The sequence below is a fragment of the Cebidichthys violaceus genome, unplaced genomic scaffold (genome assembly GCF_023349555.1).
Source record: "Cebidichthys violaceus isolate CVI_PGR_0920_01 unplaced genomic scaffold, fCebVio1.0.p SCAF_6, whole genome shotgun sequence".
NCBI lineage: Eukaryota > Metazoa > Chordata > Actinopteri > Perciformes > Stichaeidae > Cebidichthys > Cebidichthys violaceus.
Genome location: NW_027176816.1, coordinates 9,043,179 through 9,067,635, shown reverse-complemented (window position 1 = coordinate 9,067,635; position 24,457 = coordinate 9,043,179). Strand labels below are relative to the sequence as shown.

Below are 24,457 nucleotides of genomic sequence, written 5' to 3'. Positions count from 1 at the left end.
TTGATAATGAGAATGAATATGAAACAACATTTAAATAATACCCTCTGAACTAAAAATGCAGCAGGTTTGAATTGAAATCAAACACCATTACTAAACCTTAGTTAATGCTTGATCTATAGAGGAAACCATAATGTGCATATTCAAATTGATGGGGAAAACAATGGTATGGGAATGCTATTTTCTCTCATTTCATTTCAGCCTATAAATAATTAATAAACAGTTACTGGTTGGTTTGGTTGATAGTCATATATATATATATATATATATATATATATATATATATATATACACAGCAAATGATCTATTGTGAATATAATTTGAATATCTATATATTTAAAAAAAAAAAAGGCCAAATACTGCCTTTCTGCTCGAGCTGTTCTCCTTTAAATTCACTGACTGTAACTAACCTGTGACTGTGTGTGTTCTCACCAGCAGATGGTGCATTTTATGAATCGCTGCTGCTTCTCGTGGAGAGGCGGAGTTTTCCTTTTGCTGCTGTCAACTTGCAGGGGGCGGGCAGCAGGCAGAGGGCAGCAGGCTCGGTCCATCTCATCCTGACTGGAACACAAAACCAACATCATCCACCATCCACCCTGACAAGGACAACCCCTCCCCCCTAAAAGAACACAGGGACAGGACCATATTTTTGAATTTAAAAAGAATTCGCATCGACAGCGGCAAGATGCTGGCCTGCACAGAGATGATCACCATGTGTCTTCAGTCTGCAAAGCACGAACACTTGAGGAAACAGCAGGAGCTTTGCCACAACCAAAATCAAGGCATCTCCCTTTTTCATGATGTAAGTACACACTGGATTTTGTGATGTTGAAGTGGTATCATAATTCACCCTCTTGACATTCTCTTTAGAATACCTTTTAGTTTGGTCAATGCATGATTGTATCTATATTTAGACGCGTTTTGCTCACGGGTCGTCATAAGGCGCAATATGAGTAATACACCGTCCTTCATTCTGCTCTTTATGAATGGTTTTTATTGAACCTCCCATTCACATTGTGCGTGATGTGCAGAAGTCCTATTATATAAGAAAGGTGAGTGCATGCCCACCGGTGCGTGAATGACCAAAGAGATGACACAACACAATCCTCTGACATACAAATGTTTTGAGTCATTTGACCTGCAAAACATTGCAATGTCGTTGTTATAATTTGGTTGTTTTACATTTTTTCTCATATGATAATGAGGATCATGACATTGGTTGTACCCTAGATAAAACATGCATAGCGTCTATATAAAACATGATATGGTATGCATTTTTAATGTACAGCCTTCCCTTCACACAGAAACATAAAAATAGATATTGCATTTTGAATTATTTAAGCAGGGTATGCTTACACAGTTGACAGAGGACTGGATTTACATGCACAGAAATGCTCGCTAACTGAGCGGTCTGGTTATTCTGCTCTTACAGTATGAAAAAAATAGCAGCTGATCCCTTCATATAAAAGACAGCAATACTAAAGCAGTGCATGCAGTATTACAGTATATTGTACACTGCTTTATGTTTGGAGCCTTTATGGCTGTTTTTTTCTCTGGTTTACTGACTTAAATACAATACAGTGAATTAGCAGCATCATTTCCCAGCTTAGATTCCCTGACAGCTGGCTGTGAATACAATTCTCCAGTTTCCTTGAGGCAGATTATTGGCCAGCGAGGTGAACATTAGACGGGAGCAAGTACAAATTTGGTTTAAATGCAGTTAGCATCTATTCTTTCCAGCCTAACGCCGCAGAACCGTTCTTCTCTGAACCTATTACAGTGGTAAATGGATGGTCATTTATTCTTTAACAGCTGCAGAAAGTAAAAGTGTGATCACTGGAGGGCAACTTATCCAACTACCCGTCATTTGACTGACATTGATTCTTTTTTGTCTTCCTAACAACAAAATGACATTGGTGCTCACACTCATCTGCAGTTTTTTTTTTTTTAAGAGAATTGAGCCTCATTTGCTCTTTTCTCACTCTAGACAGACTCATTACAGTTTTTTTTTTCTTTTTTCTTTGGGTCTCTGTCTCTAAGAAAAAGACTGTTTGTCTATTTATATAATTAGACAAGCTGAATGACTCATTGTCTGATTTGACAGACTGCTGTAGTTTTATTGTGTTCAATGGGAGTCAGAGAGATAGAAATTACAACCGATCAGCCTCCAGGTGATCTTAATTGACTCTGTGGGATGTGCTCCATCAACTCCACCAACCTCCCACCTAACAGCACCAAGGAGGAATAAAGGCCATTAAATCTCCGTTCAGGCTTCACCAGAGCTGATGTTTATTGCTCTCAATCTGTTTCCCAAATTTTATGAAGCAGTTCCCTGTTGGCTTCTTCTGAGGTGTCACAGGATGCTTGCATCAGCACTTCTAAGGTTTAGGGAGGTTTAACAGTGATGGCGCAGCCTCCAGGTTTCACGTCATCACCTGCCTCCAAAAGTCATCATTGAGTTAAAGGGCCAAACCAGTTGTGTTGCATGGTTTAGTGCATTCACTACAAGTCCTTTATACTTGAGACCACTTAAAACCTATTGCCTTTCAACAGTTCGCAACATGAGCCAGTGGCTAGAAGCTAACGGTGCTAACAGAGCTAACAGTGCAATCAACGTTGCCAGTGCTGACCGAGCTAGCGGTGTTAAGCTGAGGGGGAAGCGGAGGGTGGGTGTTACGATTCTACATCGATGCTATCGGTCGGGACAACGTTATCAGCTGTAACCGCCATATGAGAGCCATTCAGAGCGGCGGCCATGAGCTAACTAGTGGGGCATGCTCATGTGCACTAACATGCACCAAAAGGCATCAGGGCCGGCCCGGCTGTGTCATTAAAGCAAGGAGAAGCTCAGATAACACACACAGAGGACATACCTCCTTTACATAGTAAATAGTTGTTTGACGCTATATTGATGCTCTAAATTTCTTATAGAGAACCTTTAAAAACAAATGATCTGATATTTTGAAACACATGATTGGTATTAGTCCCAATAATCAGTCTTGCTCTAGTTTTTGTAATCCTTCATAGTAAACATCACATCTGCATTATTTGTTGTTCATTATTGTTTTGAGGTAGACTTTTCAAAATAAAAAAATAATAGTGTAGCTTTGAAATAAATGAGCACAGACTTGATCATTCACTGTGATTAATTATACGCATACAAATAATCAAGTATCAAGAGTCTGTAACTGATTTTATACCAAAATGAAAACGATTGGTTGCCTGGAATTTCAGGGAATGCCTAAAACTAAAGCATGTGTTAGAAAATGGTCAGCAAATATGTTAAATGTGCACACTGGTGTAGTCCTTATAGTGCACTCTAAAATGAACCATAAAGGTTGAACACTTTTACAGGTTCCTAACATATTTATTACAATCATTCTTATTCTGTGCACACGTTAAGTATCATTGTTTCTAGATTTCTTTGAGGCTCAGTAGATGGGGGATGGGGGATGTAAGCAAAGCATGTTTATGCCTTCACACTTCGATGTGCACAAAAGGTGACAGCTGCATGTGAGAGCACTCTGAAGAATCAACCAAACACTGGACTTTATATGTCCAAAGGGTGATTAAGCAGAAAAAAAAACACACTGAAATGAAAGAGGTGCCACTCTGATCTCACACAAAACACTCCACTGACTCACCAGTTCGATGTTACACGGGAGATAAGGTTGAATATATCAGAGATATTTTATTATCGTGTTCACAGCATAAAGCAGTTAACACAAAGGACTGTTGCTTCCTGCATTCAGGTTTTGCACAAATTAAGGCAACATCTTAAACTCAGCACGATGGTTCTCAAGAAAAAAACTACATAAAAGCTATTATTCCAAAGCCCCTCATGGGTGCACATAAATGTCAGCTTTTCATTTCCTCATATGTCTCATGTTTCTTTTGTTATTGAAATGTGGAAATTACAGCTCCACTAATGTTTTCCTGTGTATAGAAAAACAGAATATGCCAAAAAAACAGCTCTTTTACAGTTGGATTGTCTGACAGAACTGTTCTTCCTCGTAATTGCTCAAAACTTCAAAAAGTGTTGCCATATGTTTAAAAAAAATGTTCACTGTCTTTTTCATTTACGCCTGTAACCAAACCTAAAAATAACTTTAACGTGATCCTCTCTTCTCATTGCAGATTTTCCGCCGGGCAGACAAAAATGGTGAGTAAGCAAAATATGCAGCTAATTAGATCACAAGGCTAATTAAAACTCAACTTTGATTGCTGTGTTCAGACAGGTGGCTTGTTGTAGCTCTGAGGGGATTCATGTGAGTCTGGTGGTGGATCTTTTTGTTTCAATGCCATCCTTACTAGATCAGATTAGGGAGGATATAAATAGCCATGGTCAGGTACAGCTGCATCGTTTTGGTTTTTGGATTTGATTTTACAGGATACTGTCGTTCGCCATGCAATGCTCATCTTAGTGATTTCCAATGATGTATCCTCAGTGAGACGGCAACATATGCAACCTATATATAATCTTGCTATACAGTAAATGTGGCTTCAGTAGAAAATACATTTTAGCTCAAAATGGTACCAATTCACTGGAGACTTGCACCTAATGCTATTCTACCCCCCCCCTTTGCGGACATGTCTCTGTTACATTTGATTAATGTGTTACAGTGTTACATTGAAATCATCTCTTTACTTCAAAGGAAACCCTTTTCTCCCCCTAAATATCTCCTGGGAAAACACAGAACATTTAGCTCTGCATGAAAAACACTGCTGACAAACAGGAAGAGGTTTTTGCTCTTAATTTTTTATTCATGCACTGCATCTCTGTTTAATGGAATTGTAAAAATGCAAAACGGGCAAGACATTAATGTAAGTAGATAATCAACAAACTCTGATCAGTTTCCCCAGGATGACGGTGAATGTGTTACGTAAGAGCTGGATTAATGACATGTACCACCATGAGCAGGGGTCGTCTGGCATGCCTCACAGCTCGTGTGGAGGTATTCAGATACAAAAAGGGAAAAAAAAGAAGCAGTTTGTGAATTATGAAAGGGCCCTTAAAAGATGCTTGCGTCTGTTGTGAAGAAGCTGTAGCAGATAGAAAGAAAAGGTGGGTGGATTTTTATTTCTTCAAGTCGGGTCTTGAATTAGAAGAGGAACACTGGCTGAAAACAGAACATAGGTGTGACATTTTAATAGAATAGTGATCTTTCTGTCCACCTGCCACCCTCCAGCAAAGCTTTTATTTTGTAGTCTTTGTAGTAAGAAGGCAGATAAAGCAAGCAAAGAGAACTCTGGTGTATGTTTGTGGTAGCTATCTTCAAATTGCAGCCGAGCTCTGTTTGGTTCCTCGTCTTCACGAACTCACTGAGTCGTGCACCCGAGAGAAAAGGGCTTCCTACCAATCAGCACTGAGTGGGCTGCCATGATACGCCTCGAGCACTGCGGATTTACCACATAATGAGGGCTGGCTACCACAATCTTATTCCTCCACGCTATTGTAATGAGGAATTACATTTATAAAGCAATAAAACAATTGCTCATGTATTCTTGTATGAATACAAGAACATGAAGTAGATACTGAAAGCTTTTACTCACCATTGTTGTGCTGAGATTAGTTTCTAATACATTTATGTCGCTGCTCACTGAGCTCAGAGATGTACACAAGGATTTAAACAATGATGTAAGAATCCAATTTTTCACTGCAACTTTGATTTGTCATCTGGACATAGCAATAACAGGCATGAAAAACACTGATAAGTAAGCAATTATTATTTAGCCTTTTAAAATAAGTGAACTCTTTCTTAACCGCGATAAGTCACTGATTTGCCTTAAAGAGACTTTGATAAGTGTCGTCATCTGAGCTGAACAAGCAGTGGGCTGAAAAAAGATTTATCAATGCCTTTGATTGGTTACACTAGTTTTATAATGTGGACCAGTATTGTTTTACTTTATTTAGTTTTATGATATTGAAAAACAGTTTCCATTAAAATGTAAGGTGCATAAGGTAGTTTAGCTTTTTCTCTCTTGACACACAGATAATAAAAATCACGTTGAGGTTTTTGCCCCACATCCTTGCAGTCTATTAATTAATGCTGTATTCAGTGCAGTAGCAGAGATGATTGTATACGACTGCAGAATCCTCAAAGGATGCAGTGATGTACAGAAGTGCTGCAGCTCTGGATGGAAGAGAGGAAATTAATAAATAGTTTGCGAGAAGAAGATATTAATTTGACTGTTTTATCAACACATTTTTTTGTTTTGACAGCTGGAATTTGGACAACATGTATAATCAGTAATTGCTTTCCTTGTTTAAACTTGATATACTGCAGATTAATGAAAGTTAAATGTATAATTCTGAACTTGGTTCACCATGTTTCTCTGTAAGGTGAGTTTATCTATTGTCTATGTCTACTCTTCGGTCTGTTCTTATCATTCATATCCTCCTGAAATGAACTGTCAGGCTTTATGAACTATTGGTGCTACTTTGATTTTTTGCATTTTTAGGATTCCCGTATGGAAATCTGATCCTGGTAAGACACAAGCTTCAACAGGGAGATATTTTCATTGAGGTTGCAGTTAGAGCTGCAGTAGTGTGAAATGAGACAATTAAAACTAGTAAACTGCCTTGATTCTGTCGTGAGGTTCTGATTCATCATCCGTTCTAGCAACACTTAAAATTCCCCTGCAGAGGTGTTGTATTGACAGTTGTTAGTCGTCACAAAGCTCGGGGATCAGTTAAAAAAATTCTAAATCTGCATCTTCTTTAATTGAATCTCGCTGTCTTGAAACTGAATGTTGATGAAAGTCACCAGTTCTTTTCCTCACACAGACATAAGAGTTTGTCTGATGTCATCAATATATCACATTGTAGCATATCGTTAAAAGACACCAAACCACTTCACAAAGTGGAACAAGTCTGCACAAGGCTTAAACAAATAATGCACTGTATTAAATCACTTAGATCATCATCATGTAGAAGATCCCTACATTTGAGGACAGGAAAGTGACAAATGTTTGCCAAAATTGCTTGATAAATGAAAACATGATTAACCGACTATTCAAATCATTGTTGATGGACTAATCTATCAAATCCTCCTAAATAAATGTTTGTCATTGCATTCTGAAATGATCATTTCCTCATGATCTGGTTTCCGTATAGTATTATGGTAAGATCGATTTTAAAGTTATGGTTAAGGTTTAGTCAGCTAAAAGTTATAAAGTTCACTCTACTTCAGGAGACAACGATAGTTACTCCCATGTCCAGAAAACAAAACATAAGTCTTTTTGAAGTGTTTGACCAAACAACCTACAATGCTGTATGATTTTCACTTGAGGAGAGTCTCACTATCCAATTAATTGACTAATCGTTTCATTACGAATTGTCATTAAGTGCCTCCAGAGCCTACTTCTGCACATTCTGATTAAGTGATAACATTTGGAAACAAAATCTTCCAGGCCAAGCGCATGCTGCACAGATTACTGTCCTTTAGCTTGTGAGACAAATACTGTCTATATAGCTAGAAGCTCAACCATTTTTCCACTGCTGCTCTGCTCTCTGAGAAACAGAGAACACTTGCATAATGGGCCATCTGAGCTGCACTGTAACTTGTATTCCGGTGTCTAATTGGGTGTGAATCTACACCAAAGCAGCTCTGATGGAGAAGGCTGGAGAATGAGTCAGAGGTGCAACAGATTGTGTTTACTCCTACATCATGTGGAAAGAAGATTTTTACAGGGAAGTTTGAGAAGTGATTTATGGTTCTAATAGCTTTATCTTCCATTTTAGGTTTAACAGAGCTAGACCACAACAAATGATAAGTAAACCCACAGATTTTCATGTCAAGGGTACAATAAATATGTAATGATAAACAAAACTATGTAAAACACTTTCAACTTAAATGCTACTTGTTAAACACAGAATAAAACTTGCCCAAATAAGAAGAAAATCTCTTCTGGAAATTTTAGCTTACAAGCCTTGGCTGCATCGCTTCCAGAGTCATCCACTGTGTTGAGCTGGCAAAAAGTCAAAATAGTTCTTGCAAACATAACAGATGATATGATTTACTGTTGGCGCAGGCCTATCAGTCTGAGCTCTGTTGCCTGGTGGAGCCAGGTCTCAAAAGATTTCTGTGCTTACAGAGCGAAGCTGGCGAGATGGAGGCGAGATCGCATTACCGTCTGAAGTTAAGTCAGCTAGTGAGCTCTGCTCTGAATACTCAAACTAGCCCTCAATGCTTGTTACCATTTCCTCAGGACCCTGCAGGCCCTGCAGCACACAGCCCCAGACGCTGCTAATCAGAGGCAGACTGTGCTTATCTTCAGCACTCACTTGTCTTTGTGTTTATCCTCTGCCATTAACACACATTGGAATAGGTTGGTTAATTTGCAAACTGTGCCTTTGTGATTGTAACAGAATTGTCAAAGGAGAAATTGATCGTAGCGGATATCAAAACAGTGGGTATATTATTATGCAGTATCAGGTTTCAGCAGTGATGTGGTGTCGTTTAAAAAGCAAATGTGCCGCTCTATTAGCTAATTATTACTCCTGAGAGCAAGAATTGGATTTCCAGCTATATCACATCACCAACAAATAATATTTGGCTGCATTAATGGAGTTGCATAATAGGAACTTATTGCCAAAGTTTAATTTATTTCAATGGAAAAGAGTTCTAAGTGTAGTTTTATCCTTGACAGAGCTAAATGAAGTCAGTTTTTGGGACTATGCCAATTGATGTGAAATATTTTTATTTGCAGCAGCACCTCTGAGGTTATCACTGGAATTGATATAGTGTTGTGAAGCCAAAGTAGCCTTCTAACATTATCTTGAATGATGGAGAAATTCTTCATTCAGGTGATAAAACCTTTCAGGTTTCAGCTAGGTGTAATTTTCACGGTCTCCTTTCAGACGATGGGAAGCTGTCCTTAGAGGAGTTCCAGTCGTATTTCACTGACGGTATCCTCACTGACGACCAGATGCAGGAGCTGTACTGTTCCATCGACAGGCAGCAGACAGAGTAAGCTGATCTTCCTTTTGGACGTCCTCCAACTCTGCTGCCATCTGTAGCCCATCCTGCTCTCCTGCTGCCTGGCAGTCAGACGTCAATACCTCACTTCAGTGAAGATTATGTCAATATTCCATAGAGAGCCTTAATTTGGGCGTGAAAGCCACAGAGTTTGCAGCACTCGGTATGCACACTGATGAGCACAAATAAGATTGTGAAAGATGCAAAACATTGCCTGTGCCAACAGCTCTTGCAAAAACATTTATTGGAATAAATAACGTCTGGTGTTAGAGCAAAATAAAACACCCAAGAGGAGGTTTTGTGCTGTGTTTGTGGGCACAATACTGATGAAATAGAAATGAGACATCACTCATTTGCTGTTGGCATCACTTAAGTATCAACTAATCAAAGTGAAGAATGACCGCTCAGGTGTTAGCACCCTTTCTTGTGTATTGTCAAAACAAAACAAATAAACACTCTAACTGTGCATTCATTTAAATGTTGAAGGAAATATAATTAAATCCATCATCTTTCTAAATTGTTGAAACCAAAAGATCATATTATACTGACTGAAACAACACTAATATCATCTCGAAGACATCTTGCCTTACTGTGCAGTAAATTAATCTTCATTACAGTATATGTAATTACTATAAATACATGACATTACACTGCAATGTATGTGCAGTAAAAGTGCTGTTAGGTTTAGTTGCAAGGCTGTTGTGCTCCTGTGTTTAGTGCCTTGTCTAAACGCCCCTCAGTAGTGAATATCATTGCACCTTGTTTCAAATGGAAAGCTACAACAAGAAAACAAGAGTCTACAGCCAAGCTAGTGGCCGAGGCTGTGCTTTGAGCTAAATGCTAACATGCAAACATGCACACAATGACAAAGCTAACAATGACAATGCTATTAAGCTAGTATAATGTTTACAGGTGTCATTTTCACCATCTTAGTTTCTTACACTAAACATTAAGTATAGCAGAGGCTGATGGGAATGCCATTAGTATTGCAGGTGATAAACCAAAGTACTGCACAAATTGACATGGTGATGTCGCTAAATAAAAAATCAGAGAATCACCAAAGTTTGACACAAAGTCATTTTTCAGGTTTCCTGAATAACATCTCTTTTTAATTAACATGTCTCTTTTTTTCTTCTTCCCATTGCCTCATATAGCAACCTGGACATAGACAAACTCTCAGGTAATTGTGTGGCACCCTTGCTTCATTTTACTGACTTTACACGAGATCGCCTGTATGTATCACAAAAGCCAAATGCTTCACTGTTTAAGTTAACGGTTGCTACTTGCTAAAGCTTTCTGAACTTTTTCCGTCTTGTTGGGAAAACCCCACTTATCAGTGTTTTTATCAGACATTAAGTATGCTGAACAAATCTTGTTCTCCTCCAGAGTACTTCACTCCACATCTGGGGGAATACGTCAACGTCCTGTCTGCTCTGGATAAGCTGAATGTGGCCATTTTGAAGGCCATGGATAAAACTAAAGAGGTGGGTGATGATGGCTTTCACCTATCGCCACCTCTTTGAAATTTGTACAGCAATACATGATTTAAATGTTGCACGGCATTGTGTTATCCATGTCAACAGCATTCAGAACTCTTTCAGAACAATTTGTAAGCATCCGTTATCCCGCCAAGCATGCAGACTTTCAGGCTGTTTTATTGTTTTTGCCTCAGCTGTCAGTGTGAAACCCTGTCAGAGGTCTTTGAGGTCACTCTGCTATGGCAGGCAGCTATTCAGATGAAAAGAGAACTGCCCAGCATGACTGACTCTGCCTGCTATCTGCTCTGCCTCTCCTCATTAACAATACATTTTTAAACATGAGCTCACAGAACCTTACAGACCGAGTTATGCTTTTAAAGAATTGCCTTGTTAGTGTGAGCAGCCGTTTGTTTTTGTAAATCTGCTGGACAGCCAATAATGAGGAAGCAAGGCAAATTATTTTTGAAGGTATTGTAGATTCATTGATTGCTATGGATGTCGTAGAACTGCAACATTTATTAGTGAATAATCTGTTGGTTATTTTTTTCTTACGGTGTTAATTGTGTAGTCTATAAAATGTCGGAAAATCATGAGAAATGTGTGAATTTTCCACTTCCTATAGAGATATATTTATTTTACTTGAATTCTCTGACCAACAGTAAAAACAAGATTAAGAGTCTACAGCCATGCTAGTGGCTCTCTGAGGCTGTATAGGCACAGCAGCACTTTGAGCTAAATGCTAACGGCAGCATGCTGTAATGCTCACAACGATAATGCTAACATGCTTGATTATAATCTTAAATTAGTGTGTAAGCTTGACTAATTGGCAATAAACAGAAAGTACAGCAAAGGCTGATGGGAATGTTAGTGGTTTCGTAGCTACGAAGCAAAGTATTATTTAAGTATAAAATAAAAAAAATTGACCTGATGATGCTACTCATGGAAATGTCTGAGGATCAATGAAGTTATCACAATTCATCCTGAGGAAGTCATGAACGTCCGTTCATTTAAAACCACGAATGTGAACTTCTCTGTGGTGCTAGAGGACAAATCAAGGGATCACACAAGTCAGTAGGAATCATCGTCTGGGCACCATGAAATTAAAGATATTAATGTCATGGCAATCCATTCAATAGTTGTTTAGATTTGTTATGAGATATGAGTGGTGCATGTGGCTAATAGATACCCAAAGACATTCAATTAAGATTTAAAACAAAGAAAAACTGCAAATCCTCACATTTGAGAGTTAACTATTGTATGTCTTTCATTGTCACATAATAATACTGATTGCATTGCATTGTTTATTTGACATTACATTGACTATTTTTTTTCCACATATCCAGTACCTAGTATAAAAACATGTTTTTATACATTTGGTGTCATGACTTGCTCCATCCTAATTGAGGAGCTGAAATGGAGATCAATGCTACTTCTACTCCGCCGTTACTTGTTTCCAGCAAATGAGACACAGAATAGCATCAAATCACCTGCCTTGAATTGTGAAACATGCTAAGTAGAGCATTATGAAATCCTATTATGAAGCCTGGTTGAGCAGAACACTATGCTGTATATTCCATGAGAAGTTGAGGGGATTAAAGTGTCTGCCCCCGCCATGCTGGGCTGTAATCATTCTGTTTCAGGCACACACAGTCGAGATCAACATCAGAGGACTCCCACTAAGACATAATCATTAGCTCAGCTCACTGTTTTATCGATCTCAGCTAACCCTCCATGTTAAGACAGCTGGTGAATATGTATTTCTATGTGACAAGGGAAGAGAATCAGGTGCGGACTGTGAATGAATGCTTGGATGTGGATGCAGACTTGTTATGAGGTTGTTTTCTGTGATAGCCAGCGACTTATTTTCACTGCAGTGCAGGAAGTTGGCTTTCCTGATGAAGAGAGGGAACATAGGGCAATAGTAGAGCATAGATGACAGTAACTAGAGCTGACAACCCCCCCCCCAGCTGTCCAACTGATCCGACGTCAGATGTCCTCCACAGAACTGCAACCACAAACATACAACCATTTTATCAGATGCTCTAATCTCCTTTTCTTTCAGTTTCTTTCCCTCTTTGTTAATCTGAGTCTATTATTCACTCAGACGTATGCTTCTCTTTCACTGTTTAATCTGCTTTCTCTGTACATCCATCTTCTCCGACATTATCGCTTTCTCTTGTAATTTTCTCTATATCACCCATGCCTTTCTACAGCTCATATATTTTTCATGTTGCTATTAGGCGATCAAAAAGCATTCTTTGACCTGAAGAGCAGCTGCCCTTTTAGCCATACTGAGATTCTTATTGCTGAACTAAAGATAAAACTGATCCTATAGCAGTGTCCAAGGGCTACCAAGACACATGTAGCGTTAGGCATGGGTATCATATGGGTAACACTTTTACATTAACTACAGTTAATAATGCTTTCATAAAGCTTCGAAAAACTAAGAGTAAAATGATGAACTCATAAGACTGAAATGTTTCATCTGTGTTGTGGTAGTGCTCCAAGATAACAAGCCAACATCCGCTGTGATTTGACAGATCTTCTGTCTCATAAATAAAGGGAGGAGGAATTGAGAAAAGGGCTGAGGTTCATTACTCATGTAGTGCAGCGTCTCTTCTGCCAAGAAAACGGAGAGTGGAGAAACAAATATTACAACAACCTTGGTGGTCATTTTTCAAATGTGTCCTAATCATTTTTTCCTGAACTAAATTTTGTTGCACTGCGGGATGCTGTTGATGGTGATGGGGGTCATTATCCACAAAATCTCAGTTTAGCTAAAAAGAACAGCAGCCACTGCACTGAAATTTGGCAAACTGGCACTAGACATATAATTTTTACCTTTAGTGTGTGCATTTATTAATTCAGATTAATCTACACAGTAACATGCTGACTCCGGGTTTCCATTTTTGTTTTTAGCAGGTGGGAATAATGCTATTTTAACTTGGTTCCTTTTGCCAAATAACTGCAATAAGATACCCATTAAATGAAGATCTTATTCCCTTTTCAAAGGAGGAGTGAGAACATTATCCCGACAAAACACAAACGACCTCAAAATACAAGGTTTTCAGTGAATTAAAAGATTATCTGAGAATGAGCAATTTTCATGCTCAAAGCATAACACGTCCCAAGAATCAATTGGCGTCTGGAGTTGCAACTTTCTTCACAGTTCATATAATCACTCAAGCTGAAGATTAACAGGCAAACAACCATCATATCACCAACAAAAACACAATAAACATTACCTTAGATAAGATAAGAAATGAGTGAACAATGAAAAAATGTATATTTTCTTTCCCTCACATCATGGCTGATTCTTGTCCTTCATTTCTACCCTCACCCATCCTTTCAGGAGTATCAGGGTTCATCAGTGCTGGGCCAGTTTGTGACTCGTTTCTTGCTGAAGGAGACCTCCACCCAGCTGCAGTCCCTTCAGTCATCAATGGACTGCGCTATGGATGCGGTTCATGACCAGGGCTGTACTGAAAGGAGGATACTGAAGAAACCTGAGGACCTGCCTATCCAGAGGGTGGCCAAACGCCCCGGTCGACGCATCCAGAAGAACATGTGTCTCTCCCCTACTGACCCCTACTCTGGCATGCTCACCACAGGTACGTTTCAGTAACATTGCAATTAAGATGCTGGAGGTAAAACTGATAAGGGCAAACGTTTGGCAAAATACTCATGGACTAAAGCCCAGGAGGATACTCACAGTAGGTCATCCAAAACCAAAAATGCATCACTTTGATATACTGTCGTTGTTCAGACTTCTTGTGTTGTGCTGATGTTGTGTTTCTGGGGTCAGGGGTCAGCGTGGAGCCAGATAACCATTGGGGCTCCCAGATCAACCAATTGGAGCAGCTCATAGACAAACTGGAGTGTGAGGTTTGTACAAAATCTGTTTTTGGACTTTCAGTCTTTATGCTAAGCTAAGCTAACTGTCTGGCTCTAGCTTCACATTTAGACAGACACGAGAGCGGTGTCAATCTTTTCATCTAACCCTTAGCAAGAAAGCAAATTAGTGTATTTGCTAAAATGTCTATCTATGCCTTAAAGAGATAGTATAATTATACTTGAAGGACTCTTAATTTTAAAGAGAGTTTTGAAAAGTATTTTTAAAAACAATTTAAGCTTTTTTAAATGAGCATCAGCCCGATACTGATGTGGTTTACACAAACATGCCTTAGTTTCAGTTTAATGTGTTAGAAAGACTAAAATGTTCAGCCAAAAGGTTTGTCTCATGAGGGACAATTGCTCTTTGTGCGGATCAGGTTTAACTACAGAGGCTCAGCTGCTACAGACAGAAATGTCAAACAGACCGTATGAGCCCAACTGTGTGTCTGCAGATACACAGCGTTTGCCCTGCGGTACATGATGTCAGAGGAGATGATTTGTACAAAGTGCATGTGGTTGTTGAGGCCAACAATGCAAGCGGTATTGAACTACACAAGCTGAATGTCATCCATAAGTATCAGCCTGCGAATACATGCTGTGCTTCACTCGAATCCTCAGTGTTTCACACAGATATTGATGCATCGGTGCAATCCTGTTGCTCTGGGATAACAGATTAATGTTGAATTTATGGAAATTTACAAAAAGCCACTGGTATTTTTCCTGTGGGTCTGAAGAAGAGAATCATGGTGCTCCGTTGGGATTTATTTCATTATTTGTTTTTCATCTGAAATTATAAATTAGGTATTTACCCAGGTTAGATATCAGCACTGCAAGGATAATGACTTTGAATAATTAGTTTTTCTTATCTTGGCCATGCAGACTAGAATAAAGTGTAACCACAGTTCTCAGAGCTGCAGTGAGGCTGTTGGAGGGTTAATATGAATATAGCGATCTCTGCCTTGTGAAAAAAATATGAATATAACGATCGCTGCCTTGTGAAAGCCAATACTTTGTGACAGACGGTAACCAGAGACCGTTTCTTTGCTGGTTTGGTTTATTTGCTGCTGTATTTCTTGTTCTGCTCATGACTGACTGAAATGTTTATGCCTGCATTTTCAGAGTCCACATCTTGAACCTCTCAAAGAGGACACATTGGCAGGGACGTATAAATCGGTGAGTCCTGCTTGTGCTAAATATTAGGGGTGTAACGGTTCACAAAATTCTCGGTTCAGTTCAATAAGATACAGTGGTGCCACGTTTCGGTACGTTTTCAGTACAGCAAAAAAAGCACAAATGCCAAATCCTCGCTGGTGAGACTCTCAAGTAGTCTTTAATAATGAAAGGTCGTGTTTGATACTTAAGATCTTCTCTAAAATATTCCTCTATGAACTCAAACACACACGTTTCCTGGGAAGTTTTATTTTTCAGACTTAGTTACAGCGCTGCGGGTCTCTCTCTATCTCACCTCATATTTACTTTAATATTAACACTTACAGACAAAGGTTTAATAGATTATGATTCATAAATGTGGTCAACACTCGTCTCTCACTCGTTTCCTCGGTGTCGTTGTTTCTGTTCTCACTCGTAGCTCTGCTGAAGTCTGAAGTCTCTGTCGTACTGGAGAGCAATCCATGTTTTGTTCCTTTATAGTTTATGTGTGTTAACTTGTTGTACATAGTTGTACAGAACAAAATAAACATTAATAAGAAAAGGAAAGTCCTCCGTTTTGTGTCCGTCCTCCCTAAAGCCGCTAACCGCGGCTTCAGACGGCCGCTCCGTAGGTCTGACACGCGGCTCACTGATCGTTCCGCTAACAGAGCTTCCTCCACAGACATGCAGACTTTAACTGAACAACAGCTGCTAGTAAAGAACACGGTCAACAACACCTGTAATCCGTTGTTCATGTTGAATTAACCTGGTAGTCGATCGATAATCAAGACTGTTGTCGTTTGTGAACATCCGGTCACGTGATAGGAGCGTGGCGAATCAGGGAAGGACATCACGTTACGTCGGGTAGGTTGCCATGTTTGGGCGCAGTGGCTCCACCATCAATACGAATACGTGTATCGTATAGGCACACTAGTATGTAAATTGAGATTTTACAAGATATCTTTACACAGAACCAAACAAATTGTATACGTTATAGTATTTCATTTAAATACAATATTTTTGAATAGCTGTAATTCCTCATATGCAATGCACTAAAAATCCAAAATGCGCCTTATCTGTTGAGGTTATTTGAAGATGTGTTTATGAATCTGGTTTGTTTTCTCTCATCAGAACATACTTCTGGTCCAAAGACAAATGTCTGTGAAGGAGAAGGATGTGGAGCAGTTTCAACAAGCTCTTAAAATCTACACAGATACCACCAGTAGCCAGCTAAACAACCTGCAGTATGTCCTTTCGTCTGCCTCGAGATCTCTCTGTGATTTGATGCAGTCACATCAAATTGCTTAAATTTTCCCACACATATGAGATAACCCCCACTGCCCTTTTTTTTCTCTCTGACTATTTATTTTTAGCGTTTCAGTCCAAAACCTGCCAGACAGATCATGCTTCATCATGTATGAATTTTGGCAGGACCGTCTCTCCTGGATGAGGTAGGATCACAAGAACTTCACGACGTATTAGTCTGAAAAACATGTTCTGAGAATATCACTGCTAAACCAAAATGTGCCCTGCACACCAAGCTGCTCACATGTTCTCTTTGAAGCATTATTGCGTTACTGAGAAGCAAATGGCCGTCTCATCTGTGTCATCCCTCTCTCCTCTCAGCTACCTGCAGTCGTCCATCAGTAAAACCTTCCAGCGCTGCGTTATCGACTCACTGGAAGAGCCAGAGATGGTCTCCACCATGCTCCTCCCAGGTAGAAACCAGATCCTTAAACAATAAAATCTATTTTACGGAAGGCTGCTATTTCATGCAATTAATCTCACACAAATCCAGTTAGAGTTGGTTGATATTTTTATTAAATAATGATAACTATTATCAGTAAAACTGTGAGAATGATTGAAAATAGTATGGCCTTGTGGAGAAATATTGTTGCTTGTGTCTCACACAATAAACACAGGTTTTCAGTTCAGGTTCAAGATACAAAGGATTATATTTGTATGTCTTTTTGGGAAAATAATTTGTGGAAACAATAGAATTTAAAGGTAAACAATGCCTTTGATATTAAAGCCGCTTTAATCAATATTATTATATAATAAAAGAGCAAATAACAATATAAAAGGAGTCGCTCATAGTGTTGAACTCACAATACTTCTATTATTACTATCACACTGCAGCTCCCCTCAGTTTTAGCTTTTCTCGGCACATTATTTTGGTTTCTGGACCATAACTTCTATGTTTTGGCCCTCATCAGCTGCCCAGCACTGAATGGCAAACATTAGCAACAAGCATGAACATAGTGGAGCACTTAGCAACTAAAGAGCCAGATATTCTCCTCAGGAGTTGGTGGAGACCAAAACAGAGTGAATATTGGACTTGCGTTCATCAGGTTCCCAGAAATAAATGAATGCTAATGTTGCTCTGTATCTGCTGGATGTGTAAATATGCAACTGTTTTCCAACAAATTCGCCATATCATCTTAAAAGGTGATAATGTGCCAGTGTTGTGTTGACGGCTTGTTTCCACTGCCTCCAAGTGGCCAAAAAAAATATGTTAATGCAGGTTTAATATGTGAGAAATACTGTATTAGATATTGAATTGTAATCTTAAAAGGCCATTGCTTTCTCAAGGAAAAATAGAAATACATGTTGATATTCAGCTTATCTTCCTGTTGTCATTGTAATTTATTTGGCCATAACACAAAACGTTGATGCTTAATTATTGTTTCATTTAACAGCCTCTTGGTGGATTATGAACAACAACTGACAGGACAAAGCTGCTGCTATTCAACACAAAAAAGCAGGAGGAAGAGCTGATTGTGTAATTGTTTTATATTTTTGTTCTTTGATATCCACTTTTTCCTCATGGCATGACCAGGATTGTTTTTGCAAAGCTATGCTCTGAGGTTATAAAAAAGAAGACTGCTCAGATAAGTCAGTCAAGAGTGAAACAAAATTAAAACCTTGGAGAGAAAGATTTAAGGTAATGCAATATTTTTTGTGTGATGAGGATTTGTGCCAACATTCATCTAACAGGCACGTTTCTTGCTTCTGATTTAATAGGAACATAAGAACTGGAAGAAAAAAAAGATTTGCATGATTTCTTATTTCTCAGTGCTAGTTTATTTCAATCAATCAATCTTATCTTAAAATAAATATAATGTCACTGATACCACAAGAATAGAAACACATGAATGACAATTGATCTGTCTATCCATCACTATCCATCACACATTCTTCAGTGCAGACAAAAACAGATATACTGTAGTGGTAGGGTTAACCTGCATTTCCCCTTGTTCTCTCTGTGGTATTGTGCTTTGTTGTCTCCTTCAAAGCTTTGCATCCCAGCGTCCTTTTGCTGGTGGGTTAGACAGCAAGAACGATTATGGTCCACATCTAAACTTTTATCATCCGTGTGTCACTCCTGCACTTTAGAAGAATATGAGACGTGGACCTAATTGTGAAAAATGGACATTTATTGTTAACTGTCAGGTAGAATTAACTGCTGCTAAGAGCAGCACTGAAGTGTAGTGAGACATTAGCAGACAATAACAATTGAATAAGTTAGTCTGCAGTTTTCCTGTACTGTTACTCTAGAATTAAAACTCAAAAGCCATTTTTTTACACACTTGCAGTGTGTAGTCAGTATACAATAAACACACACACACATAGAAGTTTATATTTTAAGTACAGAAATTAAGCAGTTGGGTGTTATAATAGACAGAAAGTCTATTTAGATTGTGAACTGTAGTTAATGAAAGCTGTAAGCTGTAAGTTATTGTTGTAGAACATTGGTAAATGTACAGTATGATAGTACATTGAGCAGTGGTTGCTCTGATAATTTGAGGAAAGAATGTGTTTGCTCTTTTTTTAAGTATTTTATCATTTATGTTATGAAGAATATACAGTTGTTATGTGATTGCTATGTTTGTTTTCTGGCATGAAATAAAGTTCATGACTTGTTGATGACATTAAATGATTGTCCTCTTGCTTAAGAAGAGTGCGGGGTTTATAAATTGTGATTAAATAGAAAAAATAATACATATTTATTAGTAAATGAATGATAACGTCGACATGGTCCACTGTATTGCTGCCATCTCATTTTGTGTTCATGTTTATTACTGTCTCTAGTTGGCTTCCCCTGTATGTTGTATTCTAAATTGTATTAGAATCCAATTGACATGTAAAACAGCTGTCAAAGAAACTGAAAAAAAGAAGAAATAATTTTCGTCTCCTTTACTGAATAAAACAGACGGACTCTAAATAAATATAAGCTCATGATATCAGCAGCTGGAATGAAAAATGAATGAAAAAAATTCACGCCCACCCTTTGTTGAATCAATCGACTTGTTTTCACGCTTCAAAGCCAGTTTGTTCTTTTTCGATTCCTTCGACCTTAATCAACTCTAACCTAGAACGTTTAAGCACAACACTTCCATTGCAGTATATTCACAGTCTGCATTTTCTGCCTTAATAATGTATACACATCAGGATATATTTGACTTTATAGCTTCTTTATACCTGAGTGTATTAACTACTAAAAATAAGCAGTTTAAGTTGTTGAATTGTTTTACTTAAAATCCTCTCAATATGTAATTTATGTACAATAAAATATATGATGATAATATGAGGATTTCTTAGGAGTACTTACTCTATATTATTGCATTTGAATAGCCACATATTTTCCACAAGTGGTTATTCAGACATTGAAAATAGGCCAATGTGTTACCTCTCATTGCAGCTGAAAGTAATAGAGTCTCAATGAGTAGAAGAGAATATAAATTAATCATATTTACATATGATTCTAATAAAACCTAAACAGCTTGAAAGCAAAATCTGTAGTTCCAGCAGGCAGGGAGATATGCAACCTCTCAGGTCCCAACAAAGGTAAAGGTAAATGGAAAGGTTTCTCTATGATGTAAACTGAAGGAAGAGAAGATGGTGCAGGCAGGAGGTCTTTTACAGCTGCAGCCTCTCATGGAGAGAAATGCTTCTGCTGCTTCAGATCCCATACACTAATCCTCCCCTGCGGCTATTTTCTCCTTGGTGACAGTGGAGCTTCTGCCAGGATGTCAAGGCCAAAACAACTGACAGTTATGTGGGCTAAAAAAAACATCTTGTGTATGTTCCATGTATAAGCAGTAAGTCAGGTCTGCCAGAATCAAAGAGGGAATCACTATTCTCTGAGCAGTTTCCTAGAGCTAATTGTGCAGAGAATAATCAATTCTACAGCAGACTGAGTGGACACTAACAAATATAAAGTGGTCATAAGAGAAGTCAATATGGTGTGGATTAATTGCCTGTAAATTGGTGCAGGTTGTAGTGGTTGGCACCCATTAGCAGACAAGGCTTTTCGGTCGACGATATTAAAGCACCTGAATGTCACTACACAGCTATTTGGTCAATTAGGATCTTATGTGCATGTGTATGATCAAGAATAAGTGGTTAGAATCGTTGGAGACAGGGTGAGAGGGAATGGATGGACTAGAGAGAAGAAGAAATGGTGTGTGAAGAGACAGGGTCAACTGTCAGGGAACATTGACGCCAAATGAAAGCAAACTCGAGCAGAAAGCCTGAGCTCCGATATCCTCAACAGACTCACGCACCAGTGGCCAGATTTGTGATGAGCTATAAGGTAACAGGAGGATGGATGGAGGAATGTGGAGGAGGAGGTGGGAGCTTGGAGTAGAGGATTCAGAGAATGCAGCGATGGGTACAGTTTCATGTCTCCTAGCGTTTTCAGGCCTGTTTACTGACAGTTTATCAAGGAGTGATTACTGACGGCCCAAGGCACAAAATATATTTCTGGAAGTAGAAGGCGTTTGATCTGTCTTATCAGATGGGCTCCGATTCCTATAGTTTCATTGGGCACACATTCACTCTGGCGTGAGCGGCAGATGATACAAACACTGTGGAGGAGTGCATCAGCTCATGAGCAGAATAACGGTGGAGCTTTCAGAGGTTTTTTTTCAGTATAATGGTGTAGATCGGAATAAAACTGAAATGATGACATTCAACAGTATGGTTATGCTCCTGCTCCTGCCCATAAACAAAGAGAGTGATGGAGAGATTTAATTTGTTTTATTGGCCAGTGTAAACATCAGTGAATCAGCAGGGAATAAGTACAAAGACACTGCAGTAAGCACACCATTACATTGTACTTGCTGTTTCAGGTCTTATTATAACATCACTAAATGGAATAGTCATAGAGATGCCAAAAATAAAGACTGAACCTGAAACACAAAATTACGTCCCTGCTTAACAAGCTTCAGCTCACCTAAAAACAAGCTTTGCATGTTTGTATTAATTGACTGAAAAGGAGAACAGTTCACATTTGGAAATTATTTACTGAGTCACTATCTGGATAGTCTGGCTTGACAATAAAGCACTTGACCAACCACAGAGTGGTGGAGAGGCTCAAGAGGACCTGGACCCAAAAGCACCAAAGAGATCACAGAAAGAGAGAAATTACATGACAAACCCTGGAAAAATACAGTATAGAAAGATAAGGGAGCGATGAAGAAAAATGAAGAAAAATACAAGAGGGAGGTAAAATAAACCCAATTTATAACATCATCATCTTGTGCAGGCAGAGTGGGGTTATCAGGGGGAAATGCAAGAGGTTTGGATGGAGGAAGCCTGATGAAAAGACTGATGAAACCGAGAGGAATGTGGGTAGGTAATGGAAACGGGGGTGGAGGTGGGGGGATGGGGGGGATGGGGGAGGGGGGATGTTCTTTGAAGAGTGGAGAGATGGTAAATTGGCACAGTGAAATACAGGACAAAAAACTGGGGGAGAGGTAAATGAAGGAGGAGGGGGAAAAAAATGAGCAGATGGAAGCCTATAGAATAGAAGAATATTATGAATATTATGTAGGACAGTGTGAGGTAAGATGGCAGCACTTGTGATGTGAACGACACACTGAGAAATATGTGATCATCTTTAGGTAGAAGTACAGTGATTAATAAAACAAGAGACAGAACATCTAATCATGTGTGAATAACCTGCTGTATTAACAATGCATCTACACTAAATGGCATAAGGTCTGTGGACACCCCTGTCCATACAATTGTGTACTTTTCTTGGGTTGTCTTTATGTTTTAGACTAGACACCTCATTCAGTTACAATAAATATTAATGCTACAGCACCCAATTACATTTTATACAAAGGGCTGCATCCAACAAAGAAAGGTCCACAATCTCTAATTAATTTTTTTCTCTCCCTTCTCTTTCCTTTTCTCTCTTTATTCTTTATTTTGTCTAACCTTTCTCATGCCACACTCATAAGTACATGCACACATAGCACACAATCACACATGCTAATTCCAAGAGACACAAGTTTACATTTCCCCCATCAATATAACTCTGTACCTGCATTGATTCATTAACTCTGTTTCACTATGTCGTGTTGCCTTGCATTGTTTTTCCCTGTTAAAGGGTTGATTTGTGTAGTTTTCCTTACCTAAATTGAGGGCCATAATTTTGTATGTTGTACAGACAGCCTCTTATGGAAAATTTGTGGTTGTGATATTAGCCTTTATATATCAAATTTAACATTTCGTTGTATCTATGTTTGTTCAATCTACACCACCTTTTTTGTCATTTAACAACAAAGAAAAAAGCATATTAAAGCTCAAGTGAAATCAGATATCCTCATACTTTTGCCATGTAGTGTACACATATTCACTGCAATACTGCATCAAACTATTATAGGAACAATTCTGATGTTCTGCTTCACTTCAGATCTTTTAAAGCTGATGCTCAGTGATAAAACATTCATCATGAAGTTATCACTGTCTCTCCTCATTTATAAACAGAGCACAGTAATAAAAACAGATATCAACTGTGGAAAAGCGTAGGACGCAAGAGAGGAGGCAGACGGATAAGAGGACAAGAAAATGAGAGAAGAATGGGTGGAGGGAATGGAAAAGAGAGTGAGCAAGAAATTTACTGGTTAAAAAAAAAGAAGATTATGAAAAGAAGATGATAGGATTAAAAGGTGAAAACAGAGGATATTGAAGCAGCCTGTGAAATAAGATTACAGATACAAATGTAAGTGAGACGAAAGACTAGCAATGAAGAGCAGTAAAAATAGTAAGGCCAAAAATAAATGAAAGCAAGAAAAAAAATGGAAAAGACAATGAGAATAGAAAATCAGAGGCATAGACTATAGACAGGTAAAACAAAGTATGTGATCGGGAGTATAATGAAAGACAGATGATGAGATGTCAAAACTATTGTAAATTTATGTCAGTTAAACACTGTACACTGGTGCACCGGCGGCCATGTTTTTGCTGATTAGCAGAGATGTCATCATGTGCTCAGTATCTGCCAGATGTATGTAGTAACTTCCTGTTCTACCCATAAACTGTAACCACTGGTAAGTAAAACTTTGAGGTAGGCTACTGCTAGTTATCCTTAAACTACATTTATCTGAAGTGATGCTGTATTCAACATGTATCATGAGATAAGCTTTTTTAAATATTGCAGTCAAAATGTAAAATTTGTAGCACCAAGAGTAATGAATATTGGCCTAGTGTTGTTTAAGTTCTTAATTTGATTTAAAAATCCCCAGATTAGAGATACAAAGTGTCATTATTGTAGTATTGGTTATTACACACTGCTGTAGTTCAGTGTGCTTTAATAGAGTAATATCCCCAACAGTATAATGACATATTAATCAGGCTCAGCTGCACCAGGACCAGCTATAACATTCAAATACTGTTTACTCATCAATAATTTAACACTCTGAGGGCCCTGTCTTCACAATGAGCCCTTTAATATTTGAATACTTGGGTACATTTACTGTGAACAAGCCTATGCGTATTTTAACGCAGTATTTTTCCACTGTGGAATTGTTACTTCAGTCCGTATTTTATTTCCTCTGCCTCAGGTTACCACCATCTATTTTTAAACTCTGTGTCCAAAAATGACACACTATTCTCTTCCGGCAGGTACTGAAGGAGAATGAGCACAAATACCTTAATTTAAATCTA

The 24,457-nt window shown here is 38.5% G+C and overlaps 1 protein-coding gene across 1 annotated transcript; it reads left to right on the top strand.

Moving 5' to 3' along the window:
* The first annotated feature begins 497 nt into the window (after positions 1-497).
* Positions 498-19,436, top strand: LOC137889621 (N-terminal EF-hand calcium-binding protein 1-like). The gene is made up of 12 exons (XM_068733561.1): positions 498-799; positions 4,135-4,159; positions 8,861-8,969; positions 10,133-10,158; positions 10,365-10,462; positions 13,809-14,067; positions 14,262-14,341; positions 15,470-15,523; positions 16,631-16,743; positions 16,873-16,950; positions 17,126-17,217; positions 18,199-19,436. Exons 1-12 carry the CDS (start codon positions 683-685, stop codon positions 18,225-18,227), a joined length of 1,080 nt encoding a protein of 359 aa, XP_068589662.1. The 5' UTR covers positions 498-682; the 3' UTR covers positions 18,228-19,436.
* The last annotated feature ends 5,021 nt before the right edge of the window (positions 19,437-24,457 follow it).